Raw genomic sequence first — 23,749 nt, forward strand, 5'->3', positions numbered from 1 at the left:
CATAACACTTTGTTTACTTATGAATGTATTTAGGTAAAAAGCTAAATAGTTCTAATGGGGAAAATATTCCCTATTCTATGAGTATAGTTCAAAGACTGGGTTATAAAAAATTAAGGAAGGAAAAATAAAGTTGTGAAATGGCAACAGGAGATTGATTTTTTATCAATATTGAAAGCCAATATTTAGATTAGAAACTTCTGGTACATAACTCAAATGATAAAGAAATAAATATTCCATGTTTTAAAAAATATTTTCTGGGGTGCCTGGGTGGCTCTGTTGTTGGCTGAGCATCTGCCTTCATCTGGGGTCATGATCCCAGGGTCCTGGGATTGAGCTCCACATGGGGCTCCCTGTTCAGTGGGGAGTCTGCTTCTCCCTCTCCTTCTGACCCTCCTCCCTACTTGTGCTCTCTCTCTCTCTTTCACAAATAAAATCTTAAGGAAAAAAAAATATGTATACATACATACATATTTTCTAAAGTATGGAAGCAATTGGAGGCCAGAAGTAGGAGAAAGTAGTACAAAAAAAGTCCTAAGGTTGGATTTGCCCAGAGGGCAACAGCTTAGTGCAGGGCTTGAATTTCAAAGGACTAGCCTTTTTTGGTCAGGAAGTCGGACTTCCTCATTAACCTAGATTTTCAATAGAAAAGCAATATCCAAGGTATAGGGTGGAGAAATAAAAAAACAAAAATCTTCCTGAGAGGAAACAGAACTATGAGCCTGACTGCACAAGGCCTTAATGCCCCCAAATCACCCTTTTTAAAAATGGGGATCAAAACCAGAAGTCTAGAGTATATAATGAGGTCTTAGGTTGGTATAGTCGTATCCACCTGACAGAAGCAAGCCAATCTTTTTTTTAAAAAAGATTTATTTATTTTAGAGAAGGGGGGAGGCGAGGCAAAGGGAGAGGGAGAGAAAATCTCAAGCAGACTCCCTGATGAGTGGGGGAGGGCTTAATCTCATGACCTGGAGTACATGACCTGAACCTAAAACCAAGAGTCAGACATTTAATCAACTAGGCCACCCAGGCACTCTCTCCTTTTTTTAAAGTGAGTTTCAAGTTTATTACCCTTTTTAAAAAAGCTTTTGTTTATTTATTTGAGAGCACGTGCGAGAGAGAGAGAGAGAGAGAGAGAAAGAGAGTGAGCACTGGGAGGGAGAGAATCTCCAGCAGACTTCTGCTGAGCAGAGCCTGACATGGGGCTCCATCTTACCACCCTGAGATCATGACATGAACAGAAATCAAGAGTCAGGAACTTAACTAAGCCACCCAAGTGCCCCCACTAAGCAAATTTTTATGGAGAAATCCACTTTGAAAGATACAAGTCTCAAAGAGTTCTCAGTGATGAAGTTTCAAGGTATGTAAGCTTATCGAGTATCCCGGGCAGAAACAATATATTGCAGATCCACAAAGACCATAAATACTAGAATCAGATATAAACACTAGGAATTACGTTTACTACACTTAAAAAAATAAGAAAGAACCAAAATATGACAAAGAAACTTAAAACTATCAAAACTGATCAGCAAACTTGAAAAAAAGACAAATAGTAAATCTTCAAGAAAAAATATAATAATGCAAATTAGGAACTCAAAAAAAGTATTGATCAGATGAGACACAGGAAAAAAGAGAACTAAAATATAGACATAAAGAAATTATTGACAAGCAGCACAGACAGGGAGACCTAAAATATGAAAGAGAGCTAATGAATCATGCACAATGAAATGAGATAATCTACTGTAAATATAATCAGATTTCCAAAGGGAAAGAACAGATAGAGAATAAAGGGAGTCAATAATATGTAAGAACTGACAAATTTTCAGAACTAAAGATACCAGTCCTCAAGCAAAATAAATAACAAGACTTGAAACAGGAAAGCCAATGCCAAAGGAAAGATCTCAAAAGTATCCAAAAAGAAGACAAAATACTTCAAAGAAACAGAATGTATTATCAACAGCAGTAACAGAAGCTAAAATCTGTTTGACCAATAGCTTCAAACAAGTGAGAGAAAAATGGTTATCCCAGAATTGTAAATACTACATAAGCAAAACTACCTTTCATAAAAGAAAGCAAAAATAAAGACAGTTCCAGACAAAAATAAAAAGTTTACTATTAAGAGAATGTTATGATAGGAATGTCAAAAGAAATATTTTAAGAAGGAAATAATCCTAAAGGAAGGCTGTTATGTGAAAGGATTTAGAAGCAAAGAGAATCATAAAAAAAAATCAGTAACTGTTAAAAAACAATAACAAGAAGGTTGAATTGGAAGGGGTTTTAAAAATTGTTGAATAGAAAAAGAATCCTAACTGTGATATAGAGTAGGTGTTAAAAATCTTTTAAGGACCTTGATTTGATCTGGAGGAAAGTGAAGGCATTGATTAATCTTAGATTTCTAATAAATAAACTCAACCAATCCAAAAGAAGGCAAGAAAGAGAGGAAAAAATAAAGTAAAATCTAGTTCAATTTAAATTTAAAGTAAAATGATGGATAAGGCAAACATGACCAAAAGAAGGCTGATACAGATTATTAGTATAAAAAAAGTACAGCTTGAGTTAAAAAGCATTATTGGAGCAAAGGGCTAGTACATACCCTGATTAATTCTTAGGAAGACTACAATTCCACACTTAAATTCATCTAACACTAACTCTTCAAACATACAAAGCAAAAACTGATAGGATTACAGAAAAAAAATACACAGTTGATAGTGTAACATAACTCTTTCAGGTAATCAATAAATCATTTTTTATAAAGTTTTTTTTTTAAGATTTTATTTCTTTATTCATGAGAGACACAGAAACAGAGAGAGAGGCAGAGACACAGGCAGAGGGAGAAGCAGGCTCCATGCAGGCAGCCTGATGTGGGACTCAATCCCGGGACTCCAGGATCACGCCCCGGGCCAAAGGCAGGCACCAAACCGCTGAGCCACCCAGGGATCCTCTTTTATAAAGATTTTATTTATTTATTCATGAGAGACACAGAGAGGCAGAGACACAGGCAGAGGGAGGAAAAGCGGGCTCCATGCAAGGAGCCCGATGTGGGACTCGATCCTAGGAATCCAGGATCAGGCCCTGAGCGAAAGGCAGACGCTCAACCACTGAGCCACCCAGGCATCCTGGTAATCAAATCAAATGAACAAAAGTAAGACTTCATTTGATTGGAACAACATACTTTGCATATTTGATATGATGGATATATAAACAGGCACAGATATAAACACTGCTCTCTCTCCAAGATGTTTTCAGCAAACATCAGCAGGTACCAAGTAATTAAAAAGAAATGCAACAAAACTGTTTGGCTACATGCAAAACAATAAATAGTAATTGGAAAATATAAAGATTGAATAATAATGAATTAATACTTATCAAAACTTGTGACACAGTTAAAGCACAGAATTTACAGCCTGTATGTTAGCAACATTAGATGAGAGGCAAGACTGGGAAAACAGTTTCTGAACTAGTCTTTCTACAGATGATAAATAATAAAAAATACAATAAACTTACTGCTACTGGATCCTTCTGGTGAAGTTGAGCAGCTGTTACTTGTTTAAATCCACCTGGGTAGCTGTGAAAAGAAGCGAAGATATTAAAACTGGGAGTAGGCTATGATATTCTTGACTATCATTTTATAAAATGAAAACTATTTTTTATTATAAAATTATTCTTGTCTTGGGAAACTATGCTGTTCGTTAGTGTCTTAAAAATTAAGTAGTAGTCTATGCTATTTGAAATGCTGTTCTAAGTGGTCAACTATCATTATATTGTAAAAGTTCCACATCTGGAAAATTCTTGGCATAACTATCCTTCTATGGAATTTAAAGTTTTCATTCATTCATTCCGGGGGAGTTTACCATGCTTGAATTAAGAAAGAAAAAGCAGTGAGCCAATATGCTTCACATTTCCTGCCAAGTCAAAATGTCTGTATAACTTAGGAGTCATGTTTGGGGAAAATAGTGGTAGGCCACTTTTCTGAAGTTGAGTTCATACTCTGAATAGGGAATGATTCTGTTTCATGTTATCAGTTGGTAAAAGACCACAAAGAGTTATATGCTGGTCCTAAGTAATAAAATATTTCATTGCATTCATAGCAAAAAGATATATGAAATGGATAAATAGAGATTAAAAATAACATATATACACATATATACGTGTGTATGTATATATATATTTGGGATGGCATTGGTGGCAGCTTAATAACTTGGATGCCCCAAATCCCAGTCTAGAATCTAGGTTTGCTAGTGGCTGCCAGTATAATATTAGGTAACTTGTTTTACATTTTTATATGAGCTTATTCACATAAGAAAATGATAATATCTGCTCCATCTACCTCTCAAGATTTTTACAAGAGTCAAATGAGAAAATGTTTGTGACAGTGCTTAAGAAATTTAAAACAAGGGCCCCTGGGTAGCTCAGTGGTTGAGCTTCTGCCTTTGGCTCAGGGCGTGATCCTGGGTTCCTGGAATTGAGTCCCGCATTAGGCCCCCCACAGGGAGCCTGCTTCTCCCTCTGCCTATGTCTCTCCCTCTCTCTCTGTATCTCTCATGAACAAATAAATAAAATCTTAAAAAAAGATATTTAAAACAAAAACAATCTACAGATGTAAGGTTTCATTAGGCTGAGTAGATAAATAAAGCCTAAATGATTTCTGGTAAAGGGGAAAAGAAAATATAAACTCAGCGTACTCTGTGAGAGAGTTAAAGATTACTTAAATGTGATTCCTTTTATAAGTTTCTTTCGACAAGACATGAAAACATTTGAAGGAACCACATTTCAGGAATACAATTTAAGAAGGCAGATTTAGAAATTGGCTGAGAAAGAAGGATAATTTTCAATATGATATTCTTATACTTGTTTCAAGGAATTTCAATTTCAGAAAAAGAAATACCTGTCTAGACTTCAATTCCTGGATTCTTTTTCTCCATGGAAAAAAGTACTTTATACCTTCTATGCTAAAGATCACCTTTCTGTTTTTAACACTGGGATGCCAAATTCTAAAGCATAATACCATTTAAATTTTATTTCAAGAGAATCTGGAGATAGAACATAAAATTCTCAGTAGACAAATACTTGAATAATGTGATAAATACTCAGTTGATTTTTACTGGTGAAAAAGTAACTATACTTCTTCCTCCAGGGATAGCCTGAATGGAAGAGAAGAAACTTTGTTTTAAATGTTAGTCAAATCTTCTCAATTCAAATCAAATTCAGTAAATACTTACTGAATGCCTTTTGTGCTGGGTGCTGAGGATATATGGGTAAATATAATAGTATCCTGTCCACAGGAGAAATGACTAAGTGAATTCTACTGAGGCATCTAACAGTAGGCTGTATTTCCAACTCATAACAATACATTTTAGATGACTGAACAATTAGAGTTCAAAGTTCAAGATGCACACATACACATCTCACCTGACCTCTAAAATCATGAGAAGTGAATGTCTATGAAATATTTTAAGAAAAGATTTTCTGAGACTGGAAAACAGAAGAAATTACACGGGAAAAGAAGGCAGCTCGGGTGGCTCAGAGGTTTAACACCTGCCTTCAGCCCAGGTCGTGATCCTGGGGTCCTGGGATCAAGTCCCACATCAGGCTCCCTGGAGGGGAGCTTGCTTCTCCCTGTGCCTATGTCTCTGCCTCTCTTCTCCATGTCTCTCATGAATATATAAATAAAATCTTTTTAAAAAATTTAATAAGATTCTGCTACTTTGATGGGCATCTATTGCTTACATTTGCATTATAAGGTATCAAAGCTTTCCTTAGCACTTTCTCTGAACATTTTACCTATTAAGAATATTAATCCACTATTATATAATACTATTACATATTCTTATACAAGAATATAATCCACTATTACTTACATACATACATTAATCCACTATTACATACTTTTACAGATTTTCTTAATGATGTCCTTTGTTGTATGGCTATTTTACTTTTATATAATTAAAACTCTTTTCCTGTGTCATGGTGAATTCAGTGTACTACCCAGTGATGTGGCCTCTAAGGATGGAGGATTCCCATTATACTAGGAAACCATAAGAACATAGCCAGGGGAGTATATTTAGTGAGAAAGACACTGAAGAGAACTTACTGTATCTAGAGTGACCAAGATATAAAGGCGATGGTCAAAGAGAAACCATATAGAGAACTTTTAAGGCACTATAGATGTTTAGTCTAGGGGAAAGACAAATTAATGGGCTCTTTATTGATCCCTGTCTCAAAATTATATGAAGGATGTCCTGTGGAAGAGATATGATTATTTTACACTGTCAAAAAAGGAGAAGTAAGACCAGTATAAAAGCTAGAGAAAAACAGGTTATGATTCAATAGCATAAAGATCTTTCTAGGGCGCCTGAGTGGCTTAGTAAGTTAGGCGTCTGCCTTCAGCTTAGTTCACAATCTCAGTCATAGGATCAAGCCCTACGTTGGACTCCCTGTTCAGCAGGGAGCCTGTTTCCCCCTCTCCCACTGCTTCTCCCCCTGCTTATGCTCGCCCTGTCAAATAAATAAATAAAATCTTTATGTAAAAAAAAAAAGATCTTTCTAAAATATAAGCCATTTCAAAGGTGGAATGAATGGGATGTCTGTCCTACAAGCCATGAGATGTGTTATTCAACACAGACAGAGAGGCCTGGATCTTGAAAGGTATGTTGTGGGATTTTAGGTATCTTCCAAATTTGGGTTTCCTTAAACATCTCATGTATTTTCAGATATTTAAGATGGTACAGGAAACAGCACTAACATGAGTGATCGGAAAGAGAAAGAAAAAAGTTATACTGACTAAACGATGATAATCTAAACTAGAGAGGTTATGTGAAAAGCTTCTAGGAAAAGCAAATACTGTCAGTAAAAATCGATATTTGGTATAATTCTGTGGGGTTTGATTGAGTAAATTATGTATGTAACATGTGCAAAATTAGTATTAAATGCTATTTTTTGAAACAGCTTTTTTTTTTTTTTTTTTTAAAGATTTTATTTATTTATTTATTCATGAGAGACACACAGAGAGAGAGAGCAAGAGGCAGAGACACAGGCAGAGGGAGAAGCAGGCTCCACGCAGGGAGCCTGATGTGGGACTCAATCCCAGGACTCCAGGATCACGGCCTGGGCCGAAAGCAGGTGCCCAACTGCTGAGCCACCCAGGGATCCCCTTGAAACAGCTTTTTAAGTAAGATCTATTTTTTTTTTTTTTTTAAAGGGATGGGCTTGTTAGTTTACTTATCTATTTACTTTTTTAAAAAAGTAATTTCTACACCCAATGTGGAGCTCAAATTCACAGCCCTGAGATGAAAAGTCATATGCTCTTCCAACTGAGCCAGCCAGGTGCCTCTAATAAGACCAATAGTATATTTAAAGTAATATACTTCCTATCTTCCTTGACAATGGCATTATCTATTTTTTTATTTGAGCATAGTTGACACGATGTTACATTACAGATCTACAACTTAGTGGTTCAACAATTCTGTATGTTATGTTATCCTCACCACAAGTGTTGCTACCATCTGTCACCATAAATTTTTTTTAAATTTTATTTATTTATTTATGATAGTCACACAGAGAGAGAGAGAGAGAGGCAGAGACATAGGCAGAGGGAGAAGCAGGCTCCATGCACCGGGAGCCCGACGTGGGATTCGATCCCGGGTCTCCAGGATCGCGCCCTGGGCCAAAGGCAGGCGCTAAACCGCTGCGCCACCCAGGGATCCCCCATCTGTCACCATACAATGCTATTATAATACCATTGACTATACTCCCTATGCTGTGTCTTTTAACCCTGTGACTTACTCATTCCATAATTGGAACCCTGTACCTCCCATTCCGCTTCACCCATTTTGCCCATCCTTTTTCCTGTCATCCCCCTCTGGCAACCACCAATTTGTTCTCTGTATTTATAGCTCTAATTCTGCTGTTTATTCATTTGTTTTTTAGAGTCTACATGAGTGAAATATGGTATTTGTCTTTCTGTGTCTGAGTCATTTCACTTAACATTATACAAGCTAGGTACATCTATGTTGTTGCAAATAGCAAGACTGAATCCTTTTTTGTGGCTAATATTCCAGTGCATGTGCACAGGTGTACATTATTATCCATTCATCTATCAATGACACATGGGTTGCTTTTTTATCTTACCTATTATAAATAATGCTGCAATAAACATAGGGGTGCATATATCTTTACAAATTTGTGTTTTCGTTTTCTTTGAGTAAATAACTAGTAGTGGAACTACTTACTGGATCATATGGTAGTTCTATTTTTAATTTTTTGAGGAACTTCCACAATGTTTTTCACAGTGGCTGCACCAGTTTACATTCCTACCAACAGTGCATTAAGGTTCCTTTTTCTCAACATTCTCACCAACACTTATTATTTATTGTCTTTTTTATTCTGTCCATGCTGATGGGTGTAAGACGGTATCGCATTGTGGTTTTGATTTGCATTTCTCTGATAGCTAGTAATGTTCAGCATCTTTTCATATGTCTGTTGGGCAATGGCTTTATCTTACCCAGTATGTGAGGAGTATACTTTTTGTTCCCATTTATTTCCAGAAAATGCAATATGTCTTGTGTTCATTATGACAACATGATCCCCACAGTCACCTAGATTTAAAAAGAACAAAAGAAGATTTTATATAAAAGTCATGACTTTAAGATAAAGTGGTCTTGGTTATTTATAAAGCTTTTCAAAGCCTAAACAACACTTTAAAAAATATAAAGCAAGTCATGGTGCAATACCAAAATCCTTAAACAAGATTTTGCTGTTCTGTTCCTCTTTTATATAACATCTAAGTATAGAAAGAGTTGGCCAGACATTTGGAAAATCTTAACACTGGAAGGTAAAAGAAAATATAATAAAGATGCCAATAATAACAATACATCTTTGAAAGGCAAGCTATCGTTATTCCTATTGTCTTTTCCCATTAATAATCACACTTTGCTAAAATGTTTATATTAACATGCCTTTAAATCTAATATAAATTTCCCCTTAAAATAGAAGACAAAATGAAAAAAATACAAATATAGATGTAAAAAGGCATATCTCACCAATAGGCAAATTGAAAACAAATGTAAAACATCACAACTGATTATTCTTCTCAAATTCAGAGAACAATAGAGTACTATGATCTTATGCTTAACTACTAAACCCAAGGCTTTTTCCAACCACATTTAACTAACTACATTTAACCTACCACTCTCAACTATACCATGCATATTTGATAAAATAGATTATCTAAAAATTAAAATATATTAGGTTAATTTTCCAGTGAAAAGTACCCCTAAATTTGGCTGATTATCTAAAAAACAAAAAAACCTAAAACCCTAAAAAGTCAACATGTGGTTTTCACAGGAGAAAAAAAAAATCACATCACAAAATCAAATAATGAGAAACATTTTTTAAATGCCTATTTTAGGGGATCCCTGGGTGGCTCAGCGGTTTAGCGCCTGCCTTTGGCCCGGGGCACGATCCTGGAGTCCCAGGATCGAGTCCCACGTCGGGCTCCCGGCATGGAGCCTGCTTCTCCCTCCTCCTGTGTCTCTGCCTCTCTCTCTCTTTCTATGTCTATCATAAATAAATAAATAAGTCTTTAAAAAAAATAAAAAATAAATGCCTATTTTACTACTAGGGACACTTAAAAAAGATCCTAAAAGCTTATTTTTTTAAGTGAAAAAATAAGTATAAACAAATACCATATATGACGACTAACGATTATAAGATTCTATGAAGCACTTTGAATTTGAGTGATAGCATTTTCAGAGAGAAGTACATCGTCTATGTGGAATAAGGGTAATGGAAAGAGGATGAAGCAGGTAAGTTTTCTTTACCACAGTGAGAGGGAATCTAGAAATGTAAAGGAGAGAATTAGGAAGCTTGGTGTTCACTGGATGAAAAGATAGTTTGATTGTATTTGAAAAATTGACTAAAGTTCCTAAATGTGACCCATGGTGGGCTACTAAGGCAATGGGGTAAATGAACCAGAAAAATAGAGAGGGTGAGAAGAGATCCACGGCGTTTCAGAGAATGCTGAAGTTACCTTAATTTTCAACCAGACATTTACAGTTGAAGCAGCTAAGGCCTGCTGAGACTAAGTGATCTGCCAAAGCTCACATGCCATGTTATTTAGCATCCTGTTCAGGCTTTTTGCATGATACTTATGTGAAGGAAAATGGAATCATTATGCTAACTTTACACAAAAGCTGAATTTATTTTTAAAATGTCTCCTAAGCTTTAAATATGCAAAAATCACCTTGAGCTACTCCAAAGCTATACTCTTTAGAGATCAAAAAGGACCTTTCAAAGGACATTAGAAAGAATACCACAGATAGGATGAAAATCATGTTCTTTCATCTCTAAGGTATGAACATCTAATCTGGGAAGGAAATACATAAGAATATGCAAAGGAGACACTAACATAAATAACTCTAATGCAATGTACTAGGTGTAAATCATAAATTAATAAACAATTCTAAATGAAAAAAAAAAACACACATACACACAGGAATGTATACACAGATACTCCAATCTTTTAAAACATTTTTTTCAAGGGTTTTTTGTTTTTGTTTTTTTTTTTTACTTGAAAGAGAGAGAGAGAACAGAAAGAGAGGGAGAAGCAGGGAGCCCAAGGATCCCAGGACCCTGGGATCATGACCTGAGAACAAAGCAGATGCTTAACAGACTGAGCTGCTCAGGTAGCCCCCTCCAATTTTTTCTTTGTTCCTTTCACTAGAAATACTCTCCTGATTTATCTCCAGTTACTAAATTTTATTCATAAAATTTAAGTTCCTAGGAGTTACCAATCACATTAAGTATCAAAAAAATTCCTGATGTTCACTTCACTTTAATGTAAATAGGGCTTGTTCTATTATGTCTGGTTCCCATTCAATTCCTTTCTTAAATTTCATGGGAGATACTTTTAGTTCTTATCTTAGAAATCAGAACATTCAACTCTCGGAGCTACTCAGATTCCATACAAGGGAAGATTCAGATGGAGGTATCTTAAGTTTGGTAGGAGTCTCTTTCAAAATCTGCTTTATACTCCTTTTCCATTGATCAACTAATTAATCCACTCACTATTTACTACTTAATAATGCCAGGTACTGTTCTTGATGCTGGAATTACAGCAATGAATTGCAACTAAAATCTTAAACTCTAGTGGAATGAGTTAGACAATAAACAAATAAGCAAATATACAATATGCTGGGAGCTGATAAATACAGAGGGATAAAGAGTAATGCAGTGGAAGTATTATTAATTGGTACAGGTTTTTGTGTTTTGACTTCCCTGGCACAAAGGTCCAAAAGTACAACTGATGTACTGTAAACTCATGCTTAGTTTTATAAGAAACTACCATAATCTCTTCCAGACTGTCTGTACCATTTGACATTCCTACCACCAATGTGTAAGTAATCCAGTTTCTCTGCATTATCATCAGCATTTGTTGTTGCCACTATTTTTTATTTTAGCTATTCTGATAGATGTGCATTGAGATCTCATTGCGTTTTTAATCTGTATTTCCAAAATGGCTAATAATGTTAAATCTTTTTATGTGTTTATTTGCCATCTGGTCATGTATTTTGCTCATTTTATAATGTAAGTGTGTGTTTGTTTCTTGTTGGCTCTGTGGTTTTCAAATATTTCCCTTCAGTCTGCAACCTGTCTTCTCATCCGCTTTACAGCACAAATCCTTCTTTAAGTTCTTTGGTTTAGCTCAGTGTTTTGTTTTTTTTTTTGTATTTATTTATTCATGAGAGACAGAGTAGAAACACAGGTAGAGGGAGAAGCAAGCTCCCTACGGGGACCCTGATGTGGGACTTGATCCCAGGACTCTGGGATCATGACCTGAGCCAAAGGCAGATGCTCAAACACTGAGCCACCCAGGTGCCCTAGCTCAGTGGTTTTAAAACTGTATCTGATAGAGATGTCAGGTTCTGAGAAGGTGACTCAAAGGAGCAAGGGTCCAGCATCTTCTCCCTTCTTCAACCAGTACAGTACTGACTTTTTTTTTTTTTTTTTTTTAAGATTTATCTATTTGAGAGAGAGAAAAAGAGAGCACGTGGAGCAGACAGGAGAGCATATTCCACTGAGTGCAGAGCTGGATGCAGGGCTTGATTTCATGACCCTGAGATAATGACCTAGGTCGAAACAAAAGAGTCAGACCCTTAACCAACTGTGCCACCCCGGTACCCCAACGCAGCACTGTTTTTATAAATCTGTAAAAGATTTGGCTTAAGAAATGTCTGAAAAATAGCTATTTTGATTTACTGATAAATAACAAAATCGGCTTTGGCCATTATGTTTGTTTCCAATCTTGAAATATAAATGTTCAAATGCCTACTTCAATGTTATTTTTGGCATCCCTGAACTTTTGCATAGCCAGTATGACAGATGATCATAGGTTACCATAAAATTGATGGAGTGCAAAGACACTGTGATAGGAATAAGATGTGTTGTTCAAACTTATTGATAATATCTAAATATTCACTTCCAAAGGAGTTAAGTATTCTGGATGTAACCTGGAGCAAAATTCTCCTTCACTGCTTATAATGATATTCTAGGAATGGAAGAATAAATACGTTATTAAGATTTCAAAATTAAAATGATGCAGTAATAATTGACATTTTAAATAAATTGACATTGAACTTGATAGTAAGAGAGAAAATATATTAGCTTGGTAACTAAAAAGATCATCCTAAACTTTTTTTTCCCTCTCTCTAACAAGTCCTTGCAAGATGTAAATAAATAATACAAGGCAGAATGCCAGAAATTCTACTAGATCTGATCTAATCCATTTAACTGTCTGGTGTCCTAGCATTCATAACATTAAGAATCGTGTGCAAGTTTTATTTTGTTTCATCTCATGTAGATTGGGAGTATTTTAGGATAATCTAATAATAACTAGAAAATATGAAAGACAAGTTTCTCACTGCTTCTTTTATTTATTTTTTTTTGTTTTTTTGTTTTTTTCACTGCTTCTTTTAAATGCTCACACAGTCCTCCACTATTTTTTCATCTGTGTGCAGTGAGAAGAGTAAAATCCTCATAAAGAATAAGTCATAATCCAAAAATTGCCATGTGTCCTTTCTTTTCATTTATCAGTAACAAAGAAACAAGCTCAGAAAGCTCTCAGGTCCCAAATTCAGAAGGGCAGCTCTAAAGAAAGGAAGGAACACTTTTCCTAGTACTCCATCATTTCCAGCTTTACCTAGACATTTTCCATAAGAAACAATCTGTAAGTGGAAAGCTGATTTTCTACAACACTTGACAAGTTCACTGGACCAATAAAGTAGTTCAAATATCATATATATCATGTTTGGATACATTATTGGCTTATTTATTTATTTATTTTGTTGGCTAACTTTTATAGCCACTCTTGGATATATGACCATCAATTATTAGTATTATTTTCTGGAAATTGTATGTCAATTTTCAAATAAATGTTTACAGTGATTGTGAGCACATAACATATGCTTAATAAATGCTTACTAAACCAATTAATGTTAAAAATAAACTTACAACAGGACATGTTTGTAAGTTGAAAATTGAATTAGTCTTGATTTTAGTGACATCTTGTGGATATAAAGTTTTGCTGATATGTTACATATTAAATTATATAGTGAAACAAAAATAACTGATTTTTTAAATCTTTATTATTTTTTTAAAATTTTATTTATTTATTCATGAGAGATACACAGAGAGAGAGAGGGGCAGAGACACAGGCAGAGGGAGAAGCAGTCTCCATGCAGGGAGCCCAACAGGGGGACTTGATGCAGGGTCTCCAGGATCAGGCCCTGGGCTGAAGGTGGCGCTAAACCACTGAGCCACCTGGGCTGCCCAATAACTGTTTTTAAAATGAAAATGTTTAATTTCATAGAAAAGCTATTCTCCTTTACTAGAAAAGGATGATGTGATAGGCTGCCACAAAAGCTCTACTGCTGTCCTAGCAGAATATTCTCATTAATACTTAAGGAATACTTTTGTAATAATGAGCTGCTTGTAGTAAAGCAGAACTTTAATTCAGTGAATAGATAAGTGTTATACTTTAAGGAGGAAATCAGATTACTACTAATTCTACTTTTCCCTAGATTTTGTATTGTTTGTATTTCTACAAAAACAACCTAAAAGATCATGTGTATAACCTTGTAAATAAGATTGGTAAGGTAAAAAAAAAAAAAAAAAAAGTCAGCAGGAAAACAGTTTAAGTGCCTCAGAATCACCACGCTGAAGTGGAAGGGGTAATTCACTATTCTGAGGAAACAAGTGCCTGCATTCTGGTCCCAGTGCTATTATAGCGGCTGAGTGACAGTGAGAAAGTCACTTTATTCTTCTGATTTTAGTTTTCTCATATATAAATGAGGCAGTTAAAATTTCTGAAGTCCTAAGGAATTAATTTCTATGACTTGGTAATTCTAGGACTACAGCATTCTTCTTGTCTGCCAAAAGAGAAATTTTAAAGTAAAGAGATTTCTCAGTAGTCAAGCATAAGTCTGTGGATCACTATTTTACTTTCGAAGTACAGGTGCTCCCCATTATTCACGGATTCCACTTGATGAATTTGCCCATTCTCTTAAAATTTATGTATAATCTCAATACCTGCAGTGCTTTCCCAGTCATTTGCAGACATATGCACAACAGTGAAAAATTTGAGTGGCTTGGTTTGATACACACCTTTCCAACTGAGGCTGAATAATGTAATGCACTGTCTCTTGTTTTGGCGCTTTTACTATAACAAGTGTCCCTTTGTGGTCCATTTAGTGGTAGCTTTTTGGCATTTTTAGGCTTTTTAAAGTGATTTTATGGTTTAAAATATCCCTCAAGTCTGATGCTAAAGTGCTGTGTAGTGTTCCTAACTGCAAGAAGGCTGCAGTGTGTCTTACAAAGAAAACCTGTGTTGGAGCACCTGGGTAGCTCAGTGGAAGAGCATCTGCCTTTGGCTCAGGTCTTGATCCTGGGGTCCTGGGATTGAGTCCTGTATCAGGATCCCCATGGGGAGCCTGCTTCTCCTTCTACCTGTATCTCTGCCTCTCTGTCTCTCATGAATAAATAAAATCTTAAAAAAAAAAAAAAAAACCACTTGTGTTAGATTCAGGCATGAGTAACTGTGTGGTTGGCCATGAGTTCAACAATATATATATTAAAGGTATCTTTAGACAGAAACATATATAAAACAAATAAGACTATATATTGATTGGTTGACAAAAAAAATGTTGTGACCAGAGGCTCATAGGAACCTAGTTCTAGAAGCGGTGGTTTGGTGTTCACTCTCATTCAGCATTCACGGTGACTTTAAAGCATGTAACTACAGTGAATAAAGAGAACTGACTGTGCTCATAGAACATTTTCTTACAGTGTCATTCCACAAAATGTTTCTGACAAGCATCTGTGAAGGACCAGACGTTGTACTAAGTGCCTCAAGAACAAAGATTGACATAACAGAATCCTTACATTCAAATTCCATACTTAAAGATCTCATAGGTTGTGGGCTTACTTTGAAATTTTCATGAAGAATAAGATTAGAGCAGCAAGTATGAGAATGGGGGAACTTGTAAATTCTTGCTCTTACCCAAATCAAAACACCTAGCTCCATAGATCCAAAATCTAACTCAGCTGAAAAGCCAGAGCCCTGTTTAAAAATAATTTCTTCATTCTCAAAACCGGTATTCATGAATGCATATATCCACTCAAAAAACATTTCATGCAGTCCATCCATGTGTCAAACACTATTCTAGGCACTGGGCATATAGCTTGAAAGATTCAGGCAAAGTTCCTGTCCTCTTAGAATTTCGTCTAGTAAAAGTAGGTAGATAATGCATGTTTATATAATACGTGTGATCAGTGAATGCTAGTTTTTTTTTTTTAAAAGGCAAGGTATAGAGAGTGAAAGGGGGAGCTGACAGAGGAATTGGGGAAGGCCTCTCTCAGAATATAAATAAGCAGAAACCTGAAAAATGTGAAGAAGTCATAAATCCAGAAAAGACATAAATCTGGAAAACTGCATCCAGGCAGAGGGGACAAAGTGTGAAACGGCCCTAAGGCAAAAATGTGCTGACAGGCATATTAATGAAACAGCAGTAAGCCTTGGTGGATTGCTCAAGGGAGGGAAGAGATACACTCGGAGAGATAATAGGGACCATACCATGTAGGTTCTGGTAGGGCACTGACAGAACTTTGGCTTTTACTCTAACTCCATTTGGAAAAGACAACTGTAACTGATCTGCAGAGAAAAGACCCTATTGGGGCAAGAGTAGAAGCAGGGAGATAGTGAGGAGGCTTTTGGAATAAACCGGAATAGAGAGTACAGTGGTTTAAAGTTACAGTAAAAGAGAGAGTTAATGAGAAGTGGCTAGGTTTGAGATATATGTATTTCTTCAGATATATATAAGTAGTTGAACAAATAGGCACAAATGAAGCAAAGACTTCTGAGTAGAGTAACTAAAAAAAGAATAGAGAAGCTGTTCATTGAGATGGGAAAACTGTACGTAATAAGTTGGTTTGGGTAACAGAAATCAGGAAGTATGACCTCTCCACGTTAACATGTTGGAGATGTCTACTAGACATCTAAGATCTGCTGAATAGAAATAAATAAAAATAAATTTTAGTTTCTGAATATGCTGGTGGCCAGTGTTTTTATTAGAGTACTTGAAGTAAAAATTGAGTAGGGGAAAAAAAAAAAAGGATCACTAATTACTTTATTGGACTGACCTAAGGATCCAGATTTAAGCAGTTTGTCTTTTTTTTCTTTCTTTTTTTCCATTCTGTTAAGAGTGAGAGGTTATGTGGGTCTGGAATACAGGGAAAAGGTAAAAAATGAAGATATAAATATTGTAGCTCCAAGTATAATAGAAGATATTTAAAAACATGGAATTGAATAGGCTTGCTTCAGGAATGTGAAGGGGTCCAAGGACCAGGCTCCAGGGCAACCTTAAGTTTTAATGAGAGAAGACTGGGACACTAGAAAGTTGAAAAGAACAAAGGGAACTGGGAAAGAGGAGTCAGCAAGAGAATGCATCCAAGAACAAATGAAGAATGCATTTAAGAAAAAAGTTTTTTATGTGAAGACTAGCCAGGACTCCCCAAAAGGTTAACTGCAAGAAGAAAATAAGAGAAGGATTATTCTATATTAAAAAGACTAAAGGAACACAGCAATTAGAGGCAATACATAAACCTTGGTTGGATCCTGGTCTAAAAAAAAGTAACAGCTATAACAGTTCCAATAAGCTTGGAAATACTAGGGAAATTTGGAAATGCACAGGACATTAAAACTGCAAAATTAAATTATGTTTATTTTGTTATGTATGATGACGGCATTTCAGTTATATAGGGGAGTATTCCTATTATTAGGAGACACATGCTGAAGTAATCAGGAGGATTTATTATGACAATCTGCAACTTATTTTCCAATGACTGAATAAAAAATTTTATATTAAATTTTATGTTAAAATGTTAATAATTGGGTAATCTAGATGGGGGTATAAATTCACTGTAGTATTCTTTGAGCTTTTCGTAAAATGTGAAAACTTTCACAATAAAAGTTACAAAAACATAAAGGACAAATAACTCAGTGGAATTATAGGCAAAAGACATGTACAGACAGTTCACAGAAGAGGAAATGATAAAAGGCCAATAAACAGAAAAGATAAGGAGCTCCATTTGCAATCCCAACAGGTAAATTAAAACCATCAAGGGAGTGTATTTCACATCTACCAGAATAGTCAAACTTAAAGAGAATGAAAACATCAAGTGTTACTGAAGATGAGGGATAATACAAACTCTGGTAGGATATCAGCAGAAAGACTGACTAGTTTCCTATGCACCTTTGAACCCAGTAATTCTTGTCCTGTAGACAGACCTCAGAGAAACTCTTCCACATGTGTGCTGGAAAAAAGGTATAAGAACACTGACAGTAATGTTGTTTATAATGGCAAATAAATAAATAAATAAATACCTGGCAATAACCCAAACGCTGAGTGTACGGGTATTTATTTCATCATCATTGTAACTGTTAATTTTCTTTAAAATATTACCTATACTTAAATGGACCATGAGATGCCTAGGTAAGTGAAGTCATACAAAACTCCCTGTAATAAGCAGAAGTCTTTTAGTATACAACTTTTTTCTTTTGTTTTGGAAAAAGGTTATAGAAAATCAAATCTATTAATTGAAAACTTAAGAGTAAACTTTCCATGTCCAGCTAGCTCTATCTATCCTTCTGGGGAAAAGGCTTTTAGAAGAGAGGGTAAACTTATTTCTTCATTTTCAAAAACTCTCTATTCAAATGCACATTGCAATGTGAAGAGACATGTATAAGAGTGAACATTTAATTTATAGTTCTGATCAGGATATCTGAGAATGAAAGGAGGACTACTGATACTTCTGTTGGGGTAATGGAACAAAATGGGGTTGTCTCAGGCAAACTAGTCTGTATGGTTTTCCTATGAATAAATCAAATTCATTTTAGTGCCCAGTAGGTTTTTCGCAAGAATGGAACAAGGGATCCCAGGAAAAAAAGAGACCCTCAGAAGTAGTTCAGTCAGATTTCTTCGAGATTCAATTATGGTGAGAAAATTATTGCTACTAGTGACAGATCTAAAATGATACTCACTCAGTTGATGGTATACAGGTTTATGCAATCCTTGAAGTTTAATTGATGCCATAGCAGCCAGTTTGCCAGGGGGCTGCATTTTCCCATCTAAGAGATACCAAACCCGAGCAAATGTGGCCCATTGCTAGGAGAAAAAAGAGAGACAGAAAACAAAGAAAATTCTAATTAAAATGGAAATAACCAAGCTTATTATTATATACCATCATGTGTATTCTACAATGAGTATCAGTAAGAGATCAATGAAAAAGATCCTGTCACTAAAAAATTTTTTTTGGTTTTGTTTTCATTTCTTTTTTTAGAGAAGGGTCTTTTCTCATTCTACAAAGTATAACACAGTCATTTTTCCTGCCTGTTTTTCTATCTGCAATGTGGATGATGTTTTACTTAAAATATTTCAAAGATATGTTTTTCTTTATATTATGACTTTTTTGGGGTATCACATAGAATTTGGAAGGGAAATAAGAAACTTATGAAAGTAGAAACTGTTTATAAAGGTCTTCACAAATATTTTGAGACTAACAGATACATTTAATTGAATGATGAGTGGCCAACTGGGAAGTGAAGACTATTCAGAAGTTCAATTCCATGGGAGGATACACTAACAGAATATAGCTGGACAAGTATAGACGGATGATGAATAAACTTTAATTTTAAATAGCTGCCTTATCAGGTTGTGATCCTAGGGTCCTGAGACTGAGTAGTACATCGGGTTCCCTGCATGGAGCCTGCTTCTCCCTCTGCCCATGTCTCTGCCTTTCTGTGTCTCTAATGAATAAATAAATAAAATCTTAATAAATAAATAGCTGCCTTAGATAGCTTTAGGCTGCCTCAGATACAGACCACTGTCTTTGCAGTATCCATTAGTAATTTCGAACTAAGAAAATTCAGTCCAGAACGATCTCAACCAGATGTTTTCTCTATGCATATACATAAGTTGCTGAACAATGCTGGAAAAAAATACAACCAGGCTAACTGGTTTTATTTTAAATTTTATTATTACAAACTTCAAATCAACTTCTAAACTGCTCACCATTTGTTTTTCTCCTTTCTCTTTTCTAGTTTCTACCTTGTTCTCCTTGCACATCTTTTGTCAGATTTATCTTTTAAGTATTTCATATATTTTGATGCCATTATAAATGGCACTGTATTTTTAATTCAAGTTTGATTGTTGCTAGTGTGTATGTATTTATATGCATAAAAATACACTTTGTTTTTTGCATGTTGGTCTTATAACCTGCAAACCTGCTAAACTTATTTATCAGATCTAGTAGCTTTTCTTATTCCATCTGATTTTTTTTTTACATAGATAATCATGTTCCCTGCAAATAAAGATAACTTCTAGTCCATACCCTTTCCATACTATTCTCAGCTTAGGACTAAGAAAAATTCCAATGGTAGGAACTGTATAGGACAATCTTTTGTCTTCAATAAATTCCAAAGAAACAAATAGGAAAAAGAACCTATTTATTAAGAGAATTATTAACCTATTTATTAACCTATTATCAACCTATTTATTGAGAGAATTAAAAGATGGGAAATTATTACATTCTAGATCTAAAACTAAAGTAAAAACATTAAGTATTCCTATAGCATGTATGAGGAAATTGTAAAATTGAACATATACTAGACATTTGATATTAAAGAATTATCATTTACTTTTGTTTTTGATAAATGGTATTGGGATATTTTATTTTATTTTATATCTTATTTTATTTATTTTATTGGTTATTATTTATTTTATTTTATTTATTTTATTTTATTTTTTGGGGGGGGATTTTATTTTTAAAAAGAATTTGTATCGGAATCCCTGGGTGGCTCAGCAGTTTAGCGCTGCCTTCAGGCCAGGGTGTGATCCTGGAGACCCAGGATCGGGTCCCATGTCGGGCTCCCTGCATGGAGCCTGCTTCTCCCTCTCCCTGTGCCTCTGCCTCTCTCTCTCTTTCTCTCTCTGTCTCTCATGAATAAATAATAAAATAAAATATTTAAAAAAAATAAAAAATAAAAAGAATCTGTATCTTGGAGAGAACATATTGAAATATTTACTTATGAAATAACAGGAATCTGAGATTCATCTCAAATTCATAAGGAAGGGAAGGAAGCGAGTGGGAGTACAGAGGAAATAATATTGGTTATGAGGTTTTTGAAACTGGGTGATACCTACTTTTATGTGTGATTGAAATTCTCGATAATGAAGTTAAAAAACAACAACAAAACAAAACCTCTTGACCTCACTTATCCACTGCTTCATTTCTTTCCTCTCCTTTGGGGCAAAATTCTTCCAAAGACATTGTCTTTACTCCAATTTGTCTCTCTTCATTCTCTCTTCAACTTGCTCCAACCTGGCTTTTGCCCTCCGCCCTCACTCTACCACCTGCCAAAGTGACCAGGGCCTTCACCTAAAATCATCGTTCCAGTCTAAGCCTTCAGCGCAGCTGATCCTTCTTCTGGGTATTCTCTCCTCACTTGATTTCCAGGACACCGCCCTCTATCCGCTTTTTTCCCCTACTTTGCTTGTTCTCCTCCTCTCACCTCTGAAATGCTGAAAATGTCCCAGAATTCAGTTCTGTGTCCTTCTCCTCTCTTCTCTATACACACTTCCTCGAAGACTACATCCAGACTCCTATCTTTCAGGGCCATTTTCGTGCTGAAGACTCAAATGCAGAAATTGACATCTCTAGCCTGGACCTTTACCCTGAACTCTACACTTGTATCCAATTGTCCACTTAGCAGCTGCATTACAATGCTTTTTAAACGCTATGTAGCAAACACTAGTTTTTCCCCATTCCCCTACCTATGATGATGATGATGCGGATGATGATGATGATGATTTTAAAAAAACAAACTTTGTTTTTAAAAAATTAAAATATTGCCACATCATCCCATTGCTACAAAAGTTTTAAAATGTCTAATTTTATTTTTTATATATTTGCCTTATTCAGGAGAGACAGCAAACAGCCCAAGAAAGGAATCATACCTGGAGCAAGGCTGGGCTAAGCAGCAGCTTGGACCAAAGTGCCCAAAACTGAACTCCTGCTCTTCCACCTGCAACCTGCTTCAATCTCAGTCTTCCCTGCATCAGCTGGTGGTAGCTACACTCTTCCAGTCAAGGAAACAAAAGCCCTGGGGAAACCCCCCCTCCTTTCTCTTTTGCTGTCAGCTCCCATTCATTCCTTCAGGAAATCCTCTTGGCTCCACCTTCAACCGGAACCTCATCGCTTTTCAACCCTAGGCCGTTACTAGTTTGGTTGGAGCCACCACCACGTCTAGCCCGGATTGCTGCAGCTGGTCTCCAAACGGATGTTTTGCTTCTACCTTCCACCAGTCCTCCTCTCTGAACGGTCTAAACTCGGCGGCCGGAGGCTCCTTTCAACACCCAACGTGACATCACGTTACTCCCGGACTTCAAACCTTTGAACAGATACGCATCTTACTGATGAACAACCTCTTCCAAGGTCCTATCTGATCCACCTCATTACCTCTCTGGCTGTCTTTTTCCGAATACTCTTTCCGGGGGGAGGGTGGGGGATAGAAAACACATGAAAAAGGCTGGCTGAAAGGAGAAAACACGTCCCACGTGAACAACAGCGAGCGTTGGCCAGAATCACGACCCTCGTACGTGTTTTCCCGAGGCACCTCTTGGCCCAGAGACTCGGCTTCCCTGCCGACTCAACATCACTAAGTCCACCGGGGCCACTGACTGCCTTGTGCCAGTGTAATGAATTCCACCAAGCCGTAAGAATTCGAGCTCACCTGGGGCGCCCTAGAGAAACTCGACATGTTCCCCCAGCAGCAGGAGGGTGCTCTTTCCCCAGGATCCGAGGCCAGACACCAGCCTCACTCGCCCGGCGGGAAACGTATAAAGCCAAGCACCTTCGTTCCTAGGCCGGCCAGCCCTCGTCAGCTCCTCTGCTCTTGCTGGGTCTCCTCCAACCTTCCCATCATAGCAGCTTCGTCACGGAAGGAGGAACCGATGCAGTTATTGAGAGAATAACTCCGCCGAAGAACCCACCGGCCGGAAAAAGCTGCCGCAAACAGACGGAGGGCGCACAATTTCCAGCCGACCTAAAGTGGAGGGGAACCGGAAGTACGTCAGAAGCGCGCGACTGTTTGGATGTGGAAAGCGGGACTTGAGACCCCAGTTGAGCTCCAAGGAGATGGATCGGTACCTGCTCCTCGTGATCTGGGGAGAAGGAAAAGTCCCGTCCGCGGCGGGCGGGGAGGCGGAGTCGTCCGCCGAGGGTACCGAGAAGCTGCCCGGTAAGCGCGGGACTGAGAAAGAGCGGGAACGGCTTGCGGGGAGGGGAAGACATTGGAGATCGAGTTTCTGTAAGGGAGGGAACTGTTATCTCGAGCTCTCCCGGGCATCGGCTTCTCTACGGAGGCGGCCCAGTAAGGGCTGGGAATGTCGTTACCTTCATGGAAAACATAGGGATAAATTCGTGAATGCAGAATTCCAGCGGTCAGAAGTTCTTGGCACAGTAGAACTTTAACGCGACGGTGGGATGGAATGTCAGCTTGGAAATGCGTGCGTTCGGGGAGCGTTTCCGCCTCCTTTGTGTTCCAGATGCGGGTAGTGCGCAAGGGAACGCGAGGCCGAAGGGTCTGACTCTCTTAGAGTTCACAGCCTGATGGGAGGAGACATCCCACGCATAAACTAATAAAATAAACAAAGCTAATAAAAAAAGGTGACTTTAAAACAGTTGTAACCGTCGGAGAATACACTCCTTTTCGGTGTTTCTGTAGCTGATATTGCATTTTGTTTTAATTGAGCAGGCATTTTTAAAGGATTTTATTTATTTATTGATGAGAGACACAGAGAGAGGCAGAGACACAGGCAGGGGGAGAAGCAGGCTCCATGCAGGGAGCCCGATGCGGGACTCGATCCTGGGTCTCCAGGATCACACCCCGGGCTGAAGGCAGGTGCTAAACCGCTGAGCCACCGGGCTGCCCTGAGCAGGCATTTTGAGGAGAAAATGGATGTGGTTGTATTGCAGAATAGAGTTTCCCTTCTCCGCTTAAAATTATTCTTCCTGGGGAGAATTTTGAATTTCTGTTAACTGGCTAGCATGTACAAACTGGGCGCCTTTCCGGCTTTCTCTGATTGCATTCTGTTTACCATATTGAAACTAGAAGAGCGTGTGGTTCTTCTACATACAACAT

The 23,749-nt window shown here is 37.0% G+C and overlaps 2 protein-coding genes across 8 annotated transcripts in view; one reads left to right on the forward strand and one right to left on the reverse strand.

The window, feature by feature from the left end:
• MRPL13 (mitochondrial ribosomal protein L13) overlaps positions 1-22,623 on the reverse strand; it is a 47,188-nt gene extending 24,565 nt beyond the window's left edge. Inside the window, exons 1-4 of one of the 5 annotated variants that reach the window (XM_077847090.1) lie at positions 22,460-22,619; positions 18,590-18,713; positions 8,498-8,591; positions 3,502-3,562 (exon numbers count right to left, since the gene is read on the reverse strand). In XM_077847090.1, the coding sequence (XP_077703216.1) occupies positions 3,502-3,562; positions 8,498-8,591; positions 18,590-18,668 (234 nt within the window). In that variant the 5' untranslated portion in view covers positions 18,669-18,713; positions 22,460-22,619. Of the gene's footprint in view, positions 1-3,501; positions 3,563-8,497; positions 8,592-18,589; positions 18,714-21,563; positions 22,257-22,339 lie in introns of those variants that run through there. The other 4 variants (XM_077847087.1, XM_077847089.1, XM_077847086.1 and 1 more) reach the window with 4 other exon arrangements.
• A 45-nt stretch (positions 22,624-22,668) lies between these two features.
• Positions 22,669-23,749, forward strand: part of MTBP (MDM2 binding protein) — a 70,786-nt gene continuing 69,705 nt past the window's right edge. For 2 of the 3 annotated variants that reach the window (XM_077847084.1, XM_077847083.1), the window contains exon 1: positions 22,669-22,846. In XM_077847084.1, coding sequence (XP_077703210.1) covers positions 22,744-22,846 — 103 coding nt within the window. In that variant the 5' untranslated portion in view covers positions 22,669-22,743. The remainder of the gene's footprint in view (positions 22,847-23,749) is intronic. The other variant, XM_077847085.1, reaches the window with a different exon arrangement.

Source organism: Canis aureus, chromosome 14 (genome assembly GCF_053574225.1).
Source record: "Canis aureus isolate CA01 chromosome 14, VMU_Caureus_v.1.0, whole genome shotgun sequence".
Taxonomy (NCBI): Eukaryota; Metazoa; Chordata; class Mammalia; order Carnivora; family Canidae; genus Canis; species Canis aureus.